The sequence below is a fragment of the Trachurus japonicus genome, chromosome 13 (genome assembly GCF_045865225.1).
Source record: "Trachurus japonicus isolate A0001 chromosome 13, Traja_1.0".
NCBI lineage: Eukaryota > Metazoa > Chordata > Actinopteri > Carangiformes > Carangidae > Trachurus > Trachurus japonicus.
The window spans coordinates 40,632,215-40,654,974 of NC_140919.1; the positions used below are offsets into that span (position 1 = coordinate 40,632,215).

At 42.8% G+C, this 22,760-nt stretch overlaps 1 protein-coding gene across 1 annotated transcript; it reads right to left on the bottom strand.

Moving 5' to 3' along the window:
* Positions 1–2,969: 2,969 nt before the first annotated feature.
* ccdc92ba (coiled-coil domain containing 92Ba) lies at positions 2,970–15,929 on the bottom strand. Its single transcript, XM_085794543.1, has 3 exons — positions 15,794–15,929; positions 7,837–7,884; positions 2,970–3,808 (listed from the first exon to the last, which is right to left on the bottom strand). The coding sequence occupies exons 1-3, from the start codon at positions 15,924–15,926 to the stop codon at positions 3,030–3,032; spliced, it is 960 nt and encodes a 319-aa protein (XP_085650669.1). The 5' UTR covers positions 15,927–15,929; the 3' UTR covers positions 2,970–3,029.
* Between the last annotated feature and the right edge of the window lie 6,831 nt (positions 15,930–22,760).

Below are 22,760 nucleotides of genomic sequence, written 5' to 3' on the forward strand. Positions count from 1 at the left end.
ACTGGCCTTCGGTTCTTTATATCGAAAGAAATATCAAACTGTTTTATTAAATACTTAGTAGTTGTTGCATTGTAACTGAAAGATCACAAAATCATAAGTTGTGAAACTGAAAAAATGATGTTGTGTGTATGTATGTGTGTGTGTGTCTATCTGTATGATGGTGTGAATTTAAAGAGGAACTAAGCAGGATTTCTCCCGTGGCTTTACTACATTTTTACCTTCATTAAAAAAATCCAGAGTAATTGTGATAGACATGACTTGTGACTTGGCTCTCATGGCTGAAAACCAACTGTAATCTTTTGTTTATGACAGTTAAGACTACACAGATATACTCGTTGTAACATTGTATAATGTTATATAACGTTATCCACCGCTCCATGGATTGATTCTTCACCGGCTTCGTTAAAAACAAATGCACATGACCGAGAGGAGGGTTAGCAAAACAGTGGAAAAGCGGCCAGACTTGCATAGTTCCTCTTTAAGTGCTCGTGATGGATACAGTTTTACAATGTGGCTCGGGGACAACAAAACAAAACAAAACAAAACAAAACAAAACAAAACAAAACAGAAAAAAACAAGAGTAATGTACGTAAATATTAAACAATGGAAAGTACATGGTGTAGAAGAGACGTTACTACCTCATGTTATGGACACACTAAAGAAATAAAGGTCGGCTGTGGTGAAATCCTGATCCACTTTCTTTAGTTTTTTTCTCGTCAGTTGAAGCTGTGGTTAGATTACAGACATTTTGCCCATCTGACATTTTGACTTGACAGTTGATGTTAAAGCAGAAGTGAGCGATATTTTTGTGTTAATATAAGTCTTAAATAGTTATATCTTCCGACAGCAATCACTTCTATAGAGTGTTTGGTCTGAAACACGGGTCTGTCAGTCACTCTGCTCTGCTCTGAGCCCAGGAGAAAACTTTTCTTGTATCCTACAAGTTTTATCCAATGAGGAGAGAGAACGGCATAAAGGGGCAGTCCTCTCTGTGTGTGCAGCCAAGGGATGCGCCTGAATGTGGTGACGTAGGGACGAGGACTGTTATGGTGCGTTCAAGGCAACCCGTAACTCCTGTTTTTCCGACCTGTGAAGTCGTACCAGTTCGACCAGTTCATGGAAGTTACGAGTGGCCGTTATAGTGACTTTCACAGGTAAAACAGGAAGTTAAAAACACGAGTGGGTTGCCTGGAACGCTACAAAGTCGTAAGTTGTGACTTGAAGCTGTAATTTACGGTTTCAAAAGCCTGCCTGGAACGCAGCATTAGTAGCCAAAACGACCGGAACGCTTACGTCTGCTTTAATAACATCAATGATTGAGTTTAGGTGGGCAGGTGGGGGCTTGGGGCCAATCAGAAAGTATCTTCTGTGGATCAGCTATAAAATGTATGATTACAACAGATCTATAAGTGTTCAGTGGTCAAGGGTTAAAAAGAAAACAGAAACAAAAGAATTGTAAATCATTGTTTGTCGTCTGTTCATCCAATCAGTCTGTCTTTTTGCATGGAGCCGTTTGTAGTTTCAGCTGGCCACCTGCCCCGGCGTGATTTATAGTTGGCCTTGAAAGGTCACAGTTGGTTGGGGCCACACAGCTGGGCCGGGTGGTGGTGGTCCACCTAAAATGGCTGCTACCACGGTCAAACACACCCTTAGCGTAAATCTAAAAGGGGGTATTCTATCTGCAATAAGGCCCCAGAGTATATAGAGCATGTGACACCGGTGTAAACAGATTCTAATTTAATATAAGACTGACTTACTTAAAGTGACACTGAGTTTTGCTTTGCACATTGTTTGAGGTTATATCAAAGTCCATTTAAAAAGTCAAAGTGTAATATATGCTGCGTTCAAGACAACTCGGAAGTCGGAAAAAAACGAGCTCCGAGTTGTTAAAAAATAAAATTGAACGGCGTCGAACTCGGAAATTACAGATCGGAAAACTCGGGTATCATATCAGAGCTCCGACTTGACGTCACGACAACATCAAAACATGGCGTCATGCCCTCGTCTTAAACGGTTAGAATTCAGACATTTTAAGTTATTTGTTGAGGTTTGAATGTATATTTTTGTGAATTATTGCAGTAGCCTATATGAAATACGTTTATATTAAGCTGCGATGGTGTTAAACGTTATTAATTTTCCGTCACATACGAGGACCACAATATAACTGTTATCAAGGCTGTAACATTATATGTGCACTCATCTGTGGCGTCTCCTCTCCTCCAAAATAAACATCATTTACCGCTGCATTTATTTTTCGTATTAAAGGGATAGTAGCATTTTTTTAAAGTGGGGTTGTATGATCTACAAATAGCCCCTAAGTACTTTAATTGCAGTAGAAGACTCTCTGCACTCCTCTCGTTAGCAACGCCAGCCCATAATAGCCCTGCCCAGAGATTTACAACATAGTGTTGTGAACAGACCCAAAGAAACGGCCTATTTCCAAATAAAAACTGTGTTTTTCCTGCACTTTGAGGGGCTGGAAAAAATTATATTATAGCGAACAATGGAACTGTGTATTTTTTTTCAGGTAAAACCTCTTTTAGGCCGTGAAAATAGGCCGTTTCTTTGGGTCTGTTCACAACACTGTATGTTGTAAATCTCTGGGCAGGGCTATTATGGGCTGGCGTTGCTAACGGGAGGAGTGCAGAGAGTCTTCTACTGCAATTAAAGTACTTAGGGGCTATTTGTATATCATACAACCACACTTTTAAAAAATGCTACTATCCCTTTAAGCTATGAACCACAATATGCCAAACTTCCTTCAGGTATCCTTTTTTTTTTCTTCAGAGTTTCTGCAGCGTGAACGCAATGATGTCGGAAGTCGGAAAAGTTGAGAATCCCGACCTCCGAGTTGTAATGAACGCAGCAATAATTCAGTAGCTGAACCCAGTCTCAGTACGGAGTGAGTCGGTCAAGTCAAGGTGCAGAGCGTAGAGAGTTAACAGCATTAACAGTCAGTCAGACACACAGAAGATAATTAGACAGTGATTACACTGTAGTTAGAAGCACAGGTCACAGTAATAAAGTTGCTAATCTGCCTTCGTCTCAGCAGCAGGGGGCACTGCAGCTGAAGACACCAGTCTGGCAGCTCCATCCCGAGGCTCCATCGGCCCCTCCCCCCCTCCTCCTCTTCCTCCTCCCTCCTCCTCCTCGTCCTCCTCGTCCTCCCTCTCCCGGCCCAGCGGGTGTTGTCTTTGTGCCAGACTGTGCCTGGAGCGAGCTCTGTGCCTCCGCGGGTGGAGGAAGAGCGCGGGGTCGGGCATGGCCGTGGGCTCCTCGGGGCCCGTCACCATCTCCACCGGCACGCACTCCCGGCCGCGCTCCACTCTGGAGGAGGACCGGCCGCTCTTACGCTTCGGTTTGACCACCACGGGGGAGGAAGGGGAGGAGGAAGGGGAGGCTCCCGACGGCATCTGCGGAGTTGGAGACGCGGAGTTCTGCTCGGCGCCGTGCTGGGGCCCCTGGCCGCCGGCTCGGGCGACGCTCTGGAGGAGGAGACCCTGCCTCTGCTGCATGCGCTGGTGGTGCAGTTTCTGGCGGGCGGCGTGCAGCTGGAAGGAGAGGTACGCCGCCGCCTCGGTCTGTTTCTGCAGCTCCGTGTTGAGGATGGTGGAGCAGTGGCTGCGGCGTTTGAGCTCCTCCAGGAAGTGGCGCTCCTTTTCTTTGAGGTTGGCTCTCAGGGCCCCCACCAGAGCCCCCTTGTGACTCAGCTCCTTACGCAGCTCTCCCAAGGTGCACTCCTGATCCGCCAGGCGGCTCTCCACATCCCGGCAGTGGGCCTCCAGGAGCTCCTCCTCCTCCTGCAAGTCTGACAAAGAGAACACATATTTATAATACATGTACATATTTGTAACAAATTTGTTTTTTGATTATGTTCTTCATGGGTTTTCATATAAGCCCCTTTGGGTTTCATACCTCCCCTTCGCATATCTCAATCATAATAATTGTGCATACTATTTTAAATTATATGTTTGTGCAAAATAAATAAATAAAAAAACATTAAAAAAATAAAAATAAAAAGCCTGTGTATATAATCATTCAACCCCACAACTCACAAAAACAAGCTACAGTACAAACTGGCCTTTGTGGGGCCACACCAGCTTTAATCCTTCAACCACAACTCCAAAACTGTCCTGATATTGTTTTGGCTTAGATCAGGTTCATTTAAATGGATATAAAAGTAACTACAATCCAAGTTTAATAAGAGCATCATATTGTATAGGATGTTCATATCAAGGGACAGTCATCAAAATCTTTTGTACTCATTAATTGCTACAGTTAAAGCAACACTATGTAGTTTTTGTAGTTTAAGTTTATGTAGGCTGCAATCTTTGCTGCAAATGGCAGCGATTTCTTGGTTTCCCTCATCAAATAACACAATCCAACAACTCCACAACGCTCTGGTGGACAAGTTGTGACCTGCACATTCACCACGCTATGAGATAATAACACAACGTTACCACACAGAGTTGTTTTAGAGGTAAATGCAGACACTGCTTGCCGAAAAACTGCCCCCAATGGGAACGCGCATCAGCGGTTTTGCATGTATTTACCTCTAAAACAACTCTGTCTCATAACGTTGTGTTATTATCTCATAGCGTGGTGAATGTGCAGGTCACAACTTGTCCACCAGAGCGTTGTGGAGTTGTTGGATTGTGTATTTGATGAGTTTGATGAGGGAAACCAAGAAATCCCATGAGCCTCCGTAGCGTAGCTCTGAGCAGCTCACGGCTCTGCTCCACCGTTCTAAAAACAGTTTGCACCGACAATTACAGATAACAAACCTACTGCTATATGACTATAGGGATTATGGCAATGGGCCAATTTGCCAAAATGTTGAACTACCCCTTTAAAGCAGCAAGCCTTTATACAGTACACTGCACAGAAACTAGTCCTTGCAGCATGTCATGTCATCAACCAATCCTGATAAGGCATCATGCTGCTGCAGGTCTTCTCTCCACCTACACTTCAACCTCAGCACCAAGGTCAGGTTTAACGCAGTATGTTGCTTATTACTCTTTTTTTTTTTCTTGTTTTTTGTTTTTGTTGGTTTTTTTTTGCCTCTCTAGACAACCTTTGTGCTCTTTCATTCCCTTTAAGCTCCCCAGAGGAGAGGGAGGTATGGATGAAAAGCCCTGAGTCAGTGCAGCAGCAACCTCAGGGCTGAGTGAGCTGGAGCTGGAGCTGGGGAGGGGAAGGAGATTACATCCACTGAGGCCGGCGCTAATGCCTCTGTCCGTAGAAATAGGCCAAGTGTGCTGGGTAGGAGAATCTCAGAGGGCAGCAGGAGGTTTGTTGAGTTGAAACTCTAAAGCCTGGAATCCACACTAGGTCTAAATGTAATAGGGCGATTCATCCACCCAGCTTCCTCTTCAGTAAGTCATGCACCCAGCATCGTTTTTCCCTCTATATGCTACAGCCTGCACAGAGAAAAATAGGGGTACAGAAGGGGGGCATTTCTGTACTTAAAGGTACAGTTCTGTCCTACTGTAGCCTATAGGGCCAATTATTGTACTCTAGAGTACCTATGTGTACCTTTTGGGGGTAGAAAACGCACATATATGTACTCCTAAGGTACAGGTATTTACCCCCTAAAGGTACATTATCAGAGTGTTAGAAAAAATTGGTAGCTTAAAGCAGAAGTAAGTGATATATTTGTGTTAATATAAGTCTTAAATAGTTATATCTTCCGACAGCAATCACTTCTATAGAGTGTTTGGTCTGAAACACGGGTCTGTCAGTCACTCTGCTCTGCTCTGAGCCGAGGAGAAAACATTTATCGCATCCTACAGTTTTTATCCAATGAGGAGAGAGAACGGCATGCAGGGCTGTGTGTGCAGCCAAGGGACGCCGTGAATGTGGCGACGTAGCGACGAGGACTGTTATGGTGCGTTCAAGGAAACTCGTATTTTTCCGACCGTGAAGTGGTACCAGTTCGATCTGGTACGAGTTCACCGGTCAGAAGTTACGAGTGGCCGTTATAGTGACTTTCACCGGTAAAACAGGTCGGAAAAACACGAGTGGGTTGCCTGGAACGCTACAAAGTCGTAAGTTGTGACTTGAAGCTGTAATTTACGGTTTCAAAAGCCTGCCTGGAACGCAGCATTAGCCAAAACGACCGGATCGCTTACTACTGCTTTAAGTAGGAGTCTGGTAACCTATGAGGCGACTATTAATATGATTTAACATAGGGATAATAATTAAACATTCAACTAGTAATTATTTTTTAAATATATGTAACGGAGGTCCGCAGGTATGCCACTGTCAAGGAGAAGGTCTTGGCGAAGCGGTTAGCATCGTCGCCTCAGGTGCGGGAAGTCGTGGGATCGATCCTCGCTCAGGGCAGGTCGCAGAGCAAACACACACACCAGTTACAAGTAGCCTACAAGTAGTAGTACAAGTATATAATGTACAAATACTGTACAATTGTGCACCTAGCATCTAAAGGGTATAAAACCCTTAAACTGGTACATTTTGAAAAGGTACAAAAATGTACCGGCACCAATGGTTGCAAAATTGTCTCTAAAAAAGGTTAAAGGCCTGGAGCGACAAGGGTTTGTACCCTTTTGAGTACATTTCCATACTTCTATTTTTCTCTGTGTGCTACGATTTCCCTTCACTTCCATCTTTCCTCTGCGTCCCTGCTGTGGATGAATCCTGTGAGAACTGGTCAGCCTCAGAGTTTCTGTCGCCTAATATAAAGCCACGCCCAGGTGGAGTTGATCTGCTAAGTATAGACTACCTAATGTGATCTTCAGTTGCTTCTATATCCCTCTCCCCTCCTCCTCCGTCTCTGCAGCTGACCGCATCCTGCCTCCCTCCCTGTCTCTTCCCTTAATCACTCTCCTCTCTAAACCTCTCACTACCTCTTCTCCTTCCACCTCTTCCTCTTCTCCTGACTCTCCCTCCCTCACCCTCTCAGCAAAGACTGTAAACGGACACCCCCCGAGGGGAGCTCGAGGGGAAAATGAGAGCAGGAGAGGAAAAAGAAGACGGATCAATTTGTCAGGGTGGGGGAAGAACAGAGAGAGGGCTGTGTTGTATTGATGGATCAGGGGGATAACCTGGCCTGGAAAAGGAGATGGGGGCTAATGGCTGAGTAGTATAGCAAAGCACCAACCCCCCCACTCCACATCCACACATCCTTTTGACTCGTCTTTCTTCCTGTGTGTCTCTAATTCGCCGTGACAACGTGGAGCCTATCTGCATCCCTGCATGCAGCCACCACCCGACGGTCCTGCACACGTCAGCTATGAGCCAAATATGTCACGGCATGCTGTCTCTGCAGCTGTGTTTACATCCTCACTGTGAACATGTTGCCCTCATAAAGCCACCACCAATCCTTTTCACACAAGACGATTTGCACAAATTGGGGAAAAAAACCTAATAAACACACACACACACACACACACACAGGAAAATGCAGATGAATTGCGCGCCTGTGATTTTTGGCTGTGAATGGTTGGTGAGAGAGAGACTTCTTCTAGCTTGCAGGGAAAGAGAGACAGACAGAGAGAGAGACAGAGACAGAGAGTGTGAAAAGAGGGAGGAGGGTAGCTGACAGGGACGTGTCCCCTGGGGGACGGGGGGAGGGGGGTGGGGGGTGGAGGGAGGCAGAGATGGATGCGTGTGCACAGAGACACGGTCGATTGGAGGTTTGGGTTGAATGTGATGAAAACAAACTAGCTCAGGGAGATGTAAACACAAGTCTGTGTGTTTGAGAAACCAAAGTGGAAATATAGACTGAATTCATTACAGATCATTATGAGCAGGTCAGGGATTAAACACACACATATTACACACACACACACACACACACACACAAGAAGAACATACCTATTTGGCTTCTGCCTGGTGGCGTCACCTTCATCTCACCTGTCAACTCTGAAAAACCCAGGAAACAGAAGAATGAGTCATTAAAGAGACAGACACATAAACACAACATGAAGTCTATATATGCACTGAAAGAAAATAAAGTACCCACTAAAAAAAAATCAATTTATGTAGATAAAGTGAGATTAATCTTGTTTAAACTACTCATTTGTTTCTGTACATGAAGAAAAAAACTAAGTAATATGAACTTCATTTTGTTTCAGATTCAACAAAGTTAGTCTTCATATGAATTACTTTATTGTTTCTATCTTATAAATTAATGAGAAACAAGACAAATGAGCGCACAACGGGCAAATTTATGGAGGTCGATCCAACTAGTGTGCATGTTGTTGGACTGTGAGAGGAGCCGGAGAGAAACCACGCAGAGAAACAATTCTTCACACATCCATTTTTCTGCAGGTGCATAGGAGAGGGACAAGCAGATCCAAAATGATCAACTCCTGCACGGGAGTTTATGTAGTTAACAGAATTATTGAAATTTGCATTTAGTGTTTGGGGTTGAATGGAGAAGAGTGAAGATAACAAGATTTTTTTTGGTTGAGATTATGAACATAAGCATTATTTTATTATTCTCGTTGAGAAGAAAAACATTTTCCTTTGTTTCTAACAAACAAAATTGACTCATTTGTGTAAACATACAATGTTAAATCTACAGATTCACTTTTTTTAGTGCAGTTAGGACACAAAAATAGATGTTGACTGCTGTGTGCTGACATTTCTATTTGCTGTTGCTGGTTAACATAACAGATGCTTGGTGCATTGGTTTCCAACACTTTTTAATCCAGCTCATACATCATTCATGAAGCTACATCTGAAACTTTCTCTCACAGAATGTGGGCCAGAGTCAGACCTGGCCCGTGCTGCCCTGTTACAGTCTGTATCACACTCTGGAGCAAAACAAAAAACTTTCTTTACTGTAACTTCAATAAGATATCATGGCTTTCTATGCATTCCTCACTGAAATCAATATTCACTGAAACAAAACAAAGATTCAGTAACATTCGGGCTCACTGATGAGTTCTAAAGGAAGCAGGCCATTTCTGATGCTTTTAATAGACTTGTAGAAAGAAGCCTGTTATGTATTTCTTCTGAGTGTTGCCGTAGCTACTGTGTAATATTGTAGATTGCTTTCATGTCTTGTTTTAATGGATGGCCTTTGCATCCATACGTCTTGTGCCATAAAAAACCAGACAGATGACACACACTCAGCAGCTTTCCTGTCTGAATGTTGGAGGATAAAACAGCTTTAAATGAAGACATGACTGCACTGGGTTTTTTTTTTTTTAGCAGTGTGGGAAACAGTAATAGCTTTGAATGGTGTTACTCGCAGACATCCCTCCAACATGATTAGGATTATGCAAATATTACGTGACATGATATCTGGATCTGGTGCACTGGCATTTTTAGATCCTGAGTGGATTATATCTCATGTTCTGGCAAAAAAGCATCTAATGGGCTATGTTTTTGAGGAGATAATGTATCAGACTGGTGCATGGTACTGTTCCTGATAAAAAAAAATATATATATTTCAGCACAGAGGCTCGGTGGTGGCTGTGGGAATCAGACCCCTGGTCATGTCTGGCCTTTCACTCATCTCCATGGTCGCTCAGGGAGGCCTGACTGCAGGGAAATCTTGACATTAAGCTCCCAGCAGGCAGTCATACACCAGAATATGAGTGTGTTTTATGTGTGTGTGTGTGTGGCTCGAGTCATTTTGAGGTTACTGTGTTAAGATTTGCCTTATTTCATCTTCCCAGAGCAAAAAAATCAATAAAAAAAATCAATAAGCAGCCTCAAAATGACTTGGGAATGAGAGAGTGGATATTTTTTTTGTAACACTGAATTGACACTTAGTCACTAATGTTTATATATATATATATTTTTATGAGCAGAACAGAGATTTTGTGTTGGCATACTGAATATCAATTAATTTGTCAATTTCTATTCACAAAATATTTGAGATCATCTAGATCATTTTAGTAGAGCATGTGCTGGTTATTTCTAGCCTTCCCTCCTCTCTTGCTCTCTGTGTCACAGCCCTTCCCTTTCCCTCTGCAGGCAGGAAAACACACCCACACACCCGTGCAGCTGGCATGAAGAGAGAAGGACGGAGGGAGGAGGTGAAGAGTGGAAGAAGAAAAGAGAGGAGGGAAGGAAGGAAGGAAGGAAGGAAGGAAGGAAATAAAGGGAGAGAGGAACACCAGACCGTTCCAGACAGACAGACAGGTTGATTGCTGGTCAAGTCCATAACTGTGAAAGCCAAACGTGTGCGACTTTAATTATCTACAACCCTCATTTTTGACTGAAAGAAGCATTTCTGCTGTTCATTCAACAACAGACGGCCGGGCCTACAAAACATTTCTTGACAAACCTGGTTCAAACTGTGAAAACGAGGCGTTCGGCTCATTGTAGCATGTGGTGCGTTTTAATGCTTTGTAGGTCAGGCTCATCTCCCACAGCCTCTCTGAACACTGAAGGTTTTCTGTTTCATGGCTCAACCTTGAACGTTGCAAAGATATCTTGAAGGACAAACACATGCACGCACACACACACACACACACAAATAATTGATTTCTATGACTCACAATAAACACATTATATCTGAGACCCCGTTTCAAAAGCAGAGGACAAAAATTGATTTAGCCTGATCGATGTTCAAGGGGATGGAGACGTTACGTATAGGTCCTTTATGTTGATTAGGAGCTCAGAACGACGACGACAACAACAGAACAATCCGAAGGCAGCAGAGCTAATGTGCACAGTGCCATCGTCAGCTCAACCTTGCAGCATCCTTCCATGCTACACATTAGCCAGCTGGCAGCCAACACCCAGCACACCCGCCGCACGCTGCACTGGCCAATCAGCATCCAGCCTCACAGCCGCTCTCCAGTCTCTTCCTTTACACGTCACCGGCCAAACACGACCCACAGGATTTCAGGGACATACAGTACAGGGAATACAACCAGCTTCAATTAGTTCCTATGTGATTTTAAAGGTCATAGCTTCAACTTTTTCATCAAAATGATTAATTTTTCAAAAATAATACATCCAAAGAACGCATAGGGGTGCAGAATAAAAGTATTGATTTTACAGAATTTTTTCTTTTATAAAATCATTGTTTTATAGATTTTGACGGGTCCAAAATGTATTGTTGACATCTGGTTACGTTGGCAACATTGACATCTGCAGGTGAGTTAGGGCCTGTCCCAATTCTCCCCCTAGCCCTAAATATTTGCCCTAACCCTATATTTTGCGCGTTCACGTGTAGGGGTAGGGTGTCCCATTACTCTAGGGAGCAAGGGGAAGTGCGATTTTGCCCTTAAAATCAGCCCTCAAAATGTAGTGAGGTCCGATGCTTAAAACGAAGTGGAAAATGAAATTACCCGTTGTCACGCTCGATCACCGTTTAGACAAATCTGAAATGCTTGAAGAAACATTACTATTTCTCTCTGTGTGTGTTTTGTGTCGCTATGTGTGGTATTTATTGGGGGAATCACGGTGTCGCGTCAGTGGCTGCAGCTGACAGGGACAGCTAACGGCAGCAGCTAAGCTAACGGCGGTAGCTAAGCTAACAGCAGGACGTCAGCTGTTAAAACCCTCCCGTTGTGGGACACGACATGAAACTACTCCAGTTAGCTCAGTCATGTTGGAACTCAGATATCCGCTGGAGAAAATATATTTATATATATATATATATATTTTTATATATATTTCATGGAACCTTTTATTGAGTCACTGAGTTAGTTAAAGTTAAACAGGTAGCTAACCGTTAGCCCGGCTAATCTATGATAACCATGACTAATTACAAAAATTGTTTAGACTGAGATAAACAAACACAGCCAACGCAACAGGCAACACAACAGCTGGAACCGCCGGCATTTTTCCTGAATGAAAATAGTAGCACGCTCCACCGGTATAATTGTAAACATGTGACGTATGTTATCACGTTCGCTACGTTCACTACGCTAGTGGTGTCCCATTTCCATAGGGAAAGATTTTCAGCCACTTTCCCTCAACGAGGGGAATTTACGGTTGAGGGCACTCAAAACCAAGTGGAAGTTTTAAGGGGGAGAATTGGGACAGGGCCTTGGTGTGAAATGATTCAGATGTGTTTCCAGTCTGTTGTCAACACCTGAGCTGCTGCACGTTAAAGCAGAAGTAAGCAAAATATTTGTGTTAATATCCACAAGTTTCCGAACGTCATCTATTGTCAAAACCGGCTTCTGGTTTTGCCGGTTTGGTGGAATTGTACGTTTACGTTTCCATGGTTTTCAGTCGTTGTCATAGTTGCGGTAAACGCATGGATCTATTAATTTGTGTGATATCCACTGTTAAAAGCTGGTGTGATGATCCATGCGTTTTACAGATTTTCAATGAAAATAAAGAAAAAAAAAGAAAAATCATGCATTTACAGCGACTACTGAAACCATGGAAACGTAAACATAAAATTCCACCGGAAGAGCAAAACCGGCAAAACAGGCTACGTTTTTGACGTTCGGAAAAAGGCGGATAAGTCTTAAATAGTTGTATCTTCCGACAGCAATCACTTCTATAGAGTGTTTGGACCGAAACACGGGTCTGTCAGTCACTCTGCTCTGCTCTGAGCCCAGGAGAAAACTTTCCTTGTATCCTACAACCTTTATCCAATGAGGAGAGAGAACGGCATGAAGGGGCAGTCCTCTCTGTGTGTGCAGCCAAGGGATGCGCCTGAATGTGGTGACGTAGGGACGAGGGCGGGGACTGCTAACTCCATCTGCTGACAGGAAGTTAGCCAAAACCACCGGATCGCTTACTTCTGCTTTAACTACGATTTTAGCTTTAGCTACTATAGCCGCTCCCTATAGGTGTACCCATGGATGTATTATAATAGATCTATGGGTGTATCTGGCAACCAGTACAATTGAAGGTTGGCGCGAGAGCAGGCGAGTGTGAGTGCGACACCTACTGGCCGGGAGGAATCAAACTTGTAGCTATAAATAAACATTTTCTTGTTCCAGTGGGTCTCACTCCAGCAATCAAAGCTGCTAAAATTACAACAAACAAACAGACTCAAATGACACTTCTACCTACAACTATTATAATCATCTCATCCTCTTGTCACGTCTTCCGTTGCGTACTGTTGAGTGTGTGTAGTAGTAGCCGTTTGATCTCACTTCGCCTCAGAGAACAGAGTCTCCACTCCGGCTTCATAAGAAGCTTTAAATAAGTCCCAACAGAAAGAGTAGATGGTCTTGAGTGTTTTAGTGAATGTGGCCTAATAATGTCCCTGCTTATGCAATCCTGCACAAACCTCTGAGGAATGTGCATGAGAGAGAGTGTGTGTTACGGGTAGACATGCACCGCTGAGCGGATTCATGCCTGCAGCCGCCGCAGGAAGAGGATTTATTTGTGTTTTTTTGAGGTTTGAGGAAGGAATATGTTTGTTTCCTCTCTGAGACACTGCAGTGAATCTCTCTGGTGAGCTCATCATTGATTAAATCATTTGTATAATGGAAGCTTTTGTCTTTCACAAGGCTGAGAACACTCATTGTCTTGTTTTCGCCTGGATAGGAGCCTCTGTGGTGGTGGGGCAAGAAATATCAACAATGTCTAAAAGCACAAAGTTGGCTGGCTGCCCTCTTTAGCAGCGGTCGACCCCGAGGAGATGGAGGGAGAGGAGCAGGTGGAGCAAACAGTAAGAAATACACACTCTGTTGGGGTGTTAGTCTATTTCTCTCAGTCTCTCTCACACACACACACACACACACACACACAAACCGTAACCACCCTGCACAGATTTACTGACCAGATGTGACTGTGCAGCAGAGCCACTAAGTGATGGAGGGGGTTGTTTTCAACACAACTGGTCACACTGGCTCTGAGCCATCTCTCTCTCTCTGTCTTGCTCCCCCTCCCCCTCCCCCTCCCCTCATGTACGCGTTTAACCACAATCCCCTTCATATGGATTACTAAAGATATGGGATCTATGGATTATCCAAACCATTATGGATATGTGGATCTATTGTGTATGTGTATTATTCTATTCTACTATTATTCTGCTCCATCTGTATGTATGTATGTATACGTTTGTATTGATTTTAAGACAAGTCAGTTCCTTTATGCCTAAAGGAGCTCCCTCCCATACAAAGGCGATTTATTATTTCGGAGCTTTAGGGCAGATTGTTTAACACTATAGTCAACATTGTTTAAACCAGTGGTTCCCAAGCGCTGGACCACCTGCATATTCTTTTAGCAACCCCGAGGACTTCCCTTATGAGCCCCACTACTACCCAGACATGGGGTGGTGGGCAAAAAAGTCCCAAACCAATTTGACAGAAATAGAAATAGCCTTTTTAATTGCATCATTGCATATTTATTAACGCTTAATATGCGTTTTCGAATGCTGTATTTTTCAGATGTGTGTAACAAACAGCAAACAGTGAGCTTAACAGCAACGTGCGATATTTCACAATAAAATCCTGATTGAGAAATGACTGGAGACACTGAAACACAAAGTGCTGAGTTACAGTAAATTTAAAAAGACAAAAAAGAGTGAATCAAAATGTGGTTTCTTATTAAAATATGACCGATTTCCCATTATAACATTTGGGTTTGGGAAAAAAGCTTAGCCTCTGCAGTTTAGATAATAACTCTGGTTACTATTTTAGTAAAATGATAAACGTCTGTAAAGGCCACTCAATAAAATGATATTTTATTGTTTTAAGCCCTTGCAATTACACCATCTATATCAGAGTATCTCTGGTTGAGAAACACTGGTTTAAACCACAATTACAAGCATCTGAATGGGAAATCTGTTTATCTGAGCAACTTGAAGATATCAGGAATTGTCTGACATCTGAAAATGAACCACAGTAAGCAGGACGAGTGTAAATATATGTGTCTGTGTGTGTGTGTGCGTTTCTATGCACCTGCTTAATTATATGATGATGACATATCCAGTCGGCCCAAAACAGGAAATGATTAAATCTATACAGGAATTGCAGAGTGACATCACCATGTAGTCACTGTCTGGCACTGACTGATGGAGCAGACACACATTAGACGAACAATGAGGACTGCGTGCACATGGGATCTATTTCACATGAAAAAGACGGCAGCAAGCAGCCCATAAAAGCAGCATCCCCCCACCCCACCCCACCCCTCCCCCACCAGAATAAATATTAGTCAATGAAAAGAAAGTGAAATTGAAGAAAAAGAAAGAAAAAAATTAGCTTCAGAAAGAAAGAAAGACTATCTGGGTGCAGGGCAGCTGGGTTATTATGAAATGACAAATCCTCATTAGAAAAGGTCATGGAAGTGTCTTCTTTCCAATAATCCATTAAGCCTGTAATTAAAAATCTTAATAAATCTCCCCTCTGAGGGGAAGGGGTCGATGAGAAGGGTCCTTGCAGATGAATAAAGAATTTAACAGGCTGAGAAGACAAATGAACGCATGTGGGGATGAGCTAAAGGAATGACTCCAATGTGAAGTCATTACAGTGGAAATGACTGGTCTGTTACTGACAACACATTTATTACCAAGTGTTTTCTGATAATTGATGATTGCTTACAGTTACTTTTCTAAACAAGATGCCACTGAATTTACCATCATAAATAGAGAAAGCATCTCTATTTATGATGGTAAATTCATTACTTATACCTTTGGTTTTGAGGCAGTTACAACACACGGCCTGATGGGAATATATATCATCATCCGTTTTCAAGACTATAACCAGCCATTGATACTGAAAAGCCCATGTCTAGAGCTCTGAACTGGTACCAGATGAGTAGATTTGTCTCTGACGCAGCATTGTGTTTGCTATTAGTGACACCAGGGGTCACATAAAAGTTACTATAGTGTCTCTCTCTTGCACACACACACACAACACACACACACAACACAGACTGAAACAACATTCACCTGTGCATCGTTTCTGCAGGGAGAGGATCTCCAGGTGGAGGCCGTGGAGCAAAGTGAGGTGCTCCTGTCTGAGGAACACCACGCTCCTCTCCACGCTCTCGATCTGCCGAGACAGGCTGCTCTCCTCACCCATGGCCGAGTCACTCTGGAGACACAGAACAGAGGGAGGGAGGGGATGAGAAGGATGGAAGGATGGAGGAGGTTTGCTCCACAGTCCACAGTCCACACCGCGATACAATCCACTCTGTTTAGAAATTAACTTAGTATAAACACTTGAACTCCTGCACTTACTGAACTGTTCTACACTAAACACTGCTGGTGTCAGCTGCAGAGAGTGGGGGAGAGTGCAAGTTCAGTATTGAGGTCATGATGGAGCTGTAATAATAAGGTATTGATGACCACAGAAAACAGCCAAAAAACGGTAGAAACCCTGCAGCTAGTGCCAGGATGCAGCTGAACCACTACATTTCCATATTTCGCACATTCTGTGACATAAACTATAAACTGTTTTCTTGTCTGTAACAACATCTCTGTCCCGTCTGTCCGTCCTGGGTGAGGGATCCCTCCTCTGTTGCTCACCCTGAGCTTTCTCCTGGTTTTCCCTGTTAAAAGGGTTTTCCATGGAGTTTTTCCTCAGTGGATGTGAGGGTCTAAGGACAGAGGATGTTGTTACGATGCCATGTGAAGCCCTTTGAGACAAACTGGTGGTAAAAACGCTGGGCTATACAAATAAAATTGCCTTGCCTTCTACACTAAACACTGCTGGTGTCAGCTGCAGAAAGGGGAGAGTGCAAGTTCAGTATTGAGGTCATGATGGAGCTATAATAATAAGGTATTGATGACCACAGAAAACAGCCAAAAAACGATAGAAACCCTGCAGTTAGTGCCAGGATGCAGCTGAACCACTACCTCAACCTCTGCCAGAATGTGTCACGGGTCGATACGAGTGTCTCTGCTGCTGCTGCTGCTCACCTTTAAATTGATGTCAAGTGTCAAAATGTGAGAAATCTGATTTTGCAAAGTGTTATAAAAACGTCCTGCGGTCCGGACGCGCTGCTGCTGCTGCTGCTGCTGCTGCTGCTGCTGCTGCTGGCCCCCAGCGCTGCTCCATATCCCGTTCACCCACAGACATGTCCGCGTCGAAGCGCTGCTCGGCTGCATGTGACGCCGTTTGATCAGAGGAGGAAGAAGAAGAAGAAGAAGAGGCTGGACAGCTGCTGCGGAGAAACGCCGAACCACCGCGATGCATGGCGCCGCCGTCCCCGCGCATCGTTTAGAAGAGGATGTTTGTTTGTGAAATGATGCGTTAAGTCCGCGGAGCAACTACTGCGCAGTTCATTTCCAACACGCGCACCTTCCCTCCTCCCTCGCCCACCGACTGAGACATCAATCTGGAGAGGAGGAGGAGGAGGAGGAGGAGGAAGAGGAGGACGGGCTGAGCTGAGCTGAGCTGGAAGCTGCTGAAAACCAACAAGACATCCAGAAACACGCGAGAACATCGTACGACGGAGTCAGCACGAGAGCTGATTGGAGGGAGGGAGGGAGCAGCTAATCGGCTGAAGAGGATCGATACAGACCTCGTGGGAGCACAAAGGAAAACACACAATACTTTAATGGATGGGCTGAGACACACACACACAAAACACACAATATAATGTGGGCGAGAAAATACATATTTTAAAAAATTCAACTTGCTGCAAACCAGTCAAGTTGTTTATTTACTCCATGAACCAGCAGGGCCGGCCCAAGCCTCCATGGGGCCCTAAGCTAAATCTTTATTTTGGTGCCCTCTATTACTGCCAATAATAGGCTACTATTTCATTCTTTACTCTGTCATTATAGTCATCATAACCTGGCAGGTTTTTACCCATCTATGGTTTTTACTCTGAAATGCCACCAAATTCAGCTGAAAGTGCAGCCTGGGGTTGATTTACATTTACATCTTCAAATTTATATAGTACTGGGATACTGAATGTCACCTTGGTCAACTAAAAGTAAAAGAACCCAAAAAACAAAAAAGACAGACAATGCATTTACTGTAAACACATCATCTGCTTTTTTAAATGTTTTGGTTTTAAGTATAGGCTACTGCAACAGAAAAGTGCAACAACAATTTGAAATGCAACAGTAATTAAAGTTTTTTGTATAACGCAGCGTTTCTCTAAGGATTGACAATTGTTTTTAAAAGTTACCTGCCTTTTGGGCCCCCCCCCCCCAATAGTCACGGGGCCCCAAGCAGGTGCTTAGTTTGCTTATGCCTTGGGCCGGCTCTGCATACGTACACCTCCATTCGTCAGGTCTGGGTTCGGTTCAGCACCATGGACAGAGAAGGTCCGGGTTCGAGTCCGGGCCGCCTTTGGTCACATGGCAACTTATTGACACGCTGACATGTTTTGTTGACGTTATGCCCACCACCACTGTTGTTAGCTTTTGTGTTTGAGATGAAGAAATAACCATTCCATACTTATACTTAAAGGGATACTTCACCTAAAATCAATAATTCACAAATTGTGTACTCACCGTCATGCCATTGCCAAGGAAGGGTTTGGAGAACGTTCAGAGTTATCAAAACACTTTAGGAGTTCCAGGGGGGGTCCGGCTGGCAGCGGATTTTCATATAATGGAGGTGGATAGAGTTCACTTTTGAATTGTCCAAAACACACACTATGAAACATCCAGATACCTCCATACTGCTTGTCGTAACCAAGTGTCCTGACGTTGCAACATGAAAAAGTTGTTTGGAAAAAATTAATTTGATCTCTGTTTTTAGCCATTATATGAAAATCCGCTGCCAGCCGGACCCCCCCTGGAACTCCTAAAGCGTTTTGATAACTCAGAAAGTTCTCCAAACCCTTCCTTGGCATGATGGTGAGTAGAAAATTGGTGAATTACCGATTTTGGTGGGTGAAGTATCCCTTTAAATGTCCTGCTTCCATGATATAACATCATTTTAGCATCAGCTTTTTACATATTCTATAAATTTCATAACTTTTGGTGAGTGGTGGATGTGATTTGTTTCTTCCTCCAAGCAGCTGTGTAGCTACATTTCATGCTTTTTGAGTGTGACAGACAGTTAAAGGAAAACACACACACACTTTATCAATTTCCTTGATCTTTATTTTCACGTTAAACAAATATTGTTATTATATAAACATATAAACGGTAGTTTTAATTACAAAACAATCTCTGCCAAAACATGAAAAAATAAAACTGTTATATTTACACTAAGACAACGTGGCAGTTTGATGCTCTAAGACAGCAGGTGATTTTGTTTTCAGAACATTAGTCTTGATTTCTTCACTTGTCCAGGTTCATTTCCTCAATATAGCAGGGTTTATCAGTCATAGAGATCAATAGCCTTCACTGCTGTTATGAACTGTTAAATTCTTTGTCAGTCACCATACAATACTTGTTGGTTGTGACAAAGAAACAGTGCTTTTCTTCTTTTATGGAAATGGAGAAACTAACAAATGATGAACACCACAATATTATATACTGCTGCCACTTCCTCTGCAATTATATCTTGAAAAATTCAAAATGGCATCACCCTGTGGCCTGTGGGAAGTCAGACTCGGTGATAAAGGGCGGGAAAGGAGTGAAGAACACCTTCACTCAGCTCCCGTGTTTAACCACCGATCCTAAAAGCACACAGCAACACAAATGGACAAATGATATCACACATGTACATTATAGCATCGTACAACACGTTCACAAATACAAGCTTGTTTGTTTGACAGAACTTCAATTGTCAGACCTGGTCTTCACTACAACCACAAAGCTGCCCTACAACATGTGAAGAATAACGCAAATTCAAACATTCAAAAATCAAAACTTAAAAAGGGAGATCTTTAACAAAGCAACTGGGAATCAGCGACAGGAATTCAAAATCTAACGCCTTCCTCCCAAACAGTGCAGTTTGTTAAGTGCAGCGATGTCTTGATTTAAACCTTAATTTAATTTAATGTTGTCGATTTTGTTTGTGTGTTTAATCAGGGGTTTAACATCGACTCATTGTGGCGGTTGAGCTTCACCAAGCTGAGACGAGTTCAGCTATGAAGCCGAGTACGTAGCAGTGCTTTTCAACACGCAGCTGTGTTTGTAATATGGCGACGGCCTGGAGCTCATAGCTGCTGGGTCTGGGAAACTGGAGTTGGAGATATGAAACAACAAATGATGTGGGCAAAATGGCCCACAACAACATGATTTACACAATGAGCTTCACTTCAATTGAACACTGTGTTCTTTCCATCTTAAATTCACACCGTACAAATAAATTACAAAATATACACAAATTTATCCCCTCAAATAATGAATATACTCAAGAAAAAAAAAAAAGGCAACACCACAAAATTTCGCTGGCAACTGTCAACATTTCCATGCCATGTAGGGACAGGGAATTTTTCTCCCTAATATAATTTTATTTATTTATTTTTTTTAAAAGGGCTGGATGGCACAGATCTACTAAGTCAAAATGATGAAGTCATCTCTGGTCTTGGCCACTGAGGCGATGTGGAGGAGTTTGCTGTCCTCTACAGGCCAAATGAGGAATAACTGTTTTTTTTTTTAACCCATGTGAAAACTCCTATTGCAAGAACGTAAGACACTATAAAAAATACAGACAAAATATGAACGTCAGTTGAATAATACAGCACCGTTATCATCTTCTACTGTCATTCAGCGCTGCGCTTTGTTTTCCTTCATTACAGACTTCGAGTGTTCTGGCAACAGAGTGAGCTGTGATGGACACTGACGTCACCGGTGATGGGATGGCTACTGGGGGGATTCTTCCTTTTGCCGTTGTAGCTGATACAGGAGCCGATCAGTTTAGTTTTATCTAAGGTGGTTGTTGTTGTTCTAAGGGGCACGACTTGTTTTGATTTTCATGGTTGTGCTGTGTGATTACAATTAAAGCAGAAGTAAGCGATATTTTTGTGTTAATCTAAGTCTTAAATAGTTGTATCTTCCGACAGCAATCACTTCTATAGAGTGTTTGGACTGAAACACGGGTCTGTCAGTCACTCTGCTCTGCTCTGAGCCCAGGAGAAAACTTTCCTTGTATCCTACAACCTTTATCCAATGAGGAGAGAGAACGGCATAAAGGGGCAGTCCTCTCTGTGTGTGCAGCCAAGCGATGCGCGTGAATGTGGTGACGTAGGGACGAGGACCAATAGATCCATGACGAGGGCGGGGGCTGCTAACTCCGTCGGCTGACAAGACGTTATGGTGCATTCAAGGCAACTCGTAACTGGTGTTTTTCCGACCTGTGAAGTCGTACCAGTTCGATCTGGTACGAGTTCACGGGTCAGAAGTTACGAGTGGCCGTTATAGTGACTTTCACAGGTAAAACAGGTCGGAGAAACACGAGTGGGTTGCCTGGAACGCTACAAAGTCGTAAGTTGTGACTTAAAGAAGCTGTAATTTACGGTTTCAAAAGCCTGCCTGGAACGCAGCATTAGCCAAAACGACCGGATCGCTTACTTCTGCTTTAAGATCTGTTGCTTTTTTTTTTTTTGCTTTGTGAATTCTTTTATGCTTTGATATTATTTGACTTGAGTGGCGTTGTTAGGCTGCTAAATATCACATGGATTTGCATTGTGTCTATTCATGGTCTGAGCACCATCTCCCTTCCTTGAGAGAGGATTGGTATACTGTATAGTCCTGTTCTTCTTCTCACCTTTGCTCTAGTGTTTGTTTTCGCTAATAACAACCAACCTGCCAAACGCAGACAGTAAAGCTTGTTTAAAGAAAGAAGGAGGCAAGAAACTGTTTTTTTGTTTGTTTTTTTGTTTGCTTTCTGAGGTAGGAGCTGGTTTCTAGTTGAGGACATTTGGCGGAAAAAAAAAGAGACATCTTCCCTTGTGCAGTGCTAGTGTTACACAAAAAAGGGTTTGGGTTCCACTTATATTTTACTCAGTGGTAGGGATGTCACGATTACTTGTTTTCACAATTAATCGTGGTATTAAACGCCACAATTAATTAATCGTAAAGATTCCTAAATACCGTCACTTTCCAAAAGATTATGTCAGAACCATGTCGGCAGATGTGCACCAAAATAATGGTAAATGCTCAGATACTGGTTCATTTATCTAACGTAACATTGAATTGGTAGGAATTTAAATGTTAGCGTGTCATTTGTATTTTAAAAAAACAGCAAAATAAAACAAAAAATTATTAAAATAAACATAAATTTGGTATAGAAGACAATTTATGACCTGAATATTTCAAACACTTCCCCTGGGGGTTAATAATTGGTCATATATTAATAGATACTTGAAATATTGTGTGTAAACAATGAGTAATGTAATTATATTTTGACTATATTTGATTTGACACATTCATAATGTTGTGAAATTAATTAATGCATAATAATCGTGATAATCGTAATACCGTGATTATTTCTCTGACAATAATCGTACCAAGAAAATTTGTAATCGTGACATCCCTACTCAGTGGTAAATAAACTTTGTAAATAACCCACAAAAGCGTACATGTATATTATATACAACATTAATATTGTAGATGTATATTACATACACATACAATATCTATATCAAATGGGTGTATATATATATGGATGTTGGAGGGTTTGTCTTACAAACGGAGTGTATTCATCTACTATAGGCTACATTTCAGAAAAGATTTAGCTGCTCGGCCCGGTGGGGCGATAAGGCTTCTGGTGATGTTTCACAAGGCCGTGTGTTGCTCATAAGAAGCAGCCTTCATCGGCCATTAGTGAGACGCTAATGGCACTTGAGGGATAGTTCACCCAAAATTCAAATTTCACTCATTATCTACTCACGCTCATGTCGACTAAGAGCTGGGAGAAGTTTCAGAGTCCTCCGTTCCTTCTCTGAGTTACGGGGGGGTCCGCGCAGCAGTATTTGTCAATGGATACCACTTTTCTTCGTCCAAAAAGACACACCAAAAAACATCCAAATACCTCCATAGTGCTCGTCTGTAATGTCCC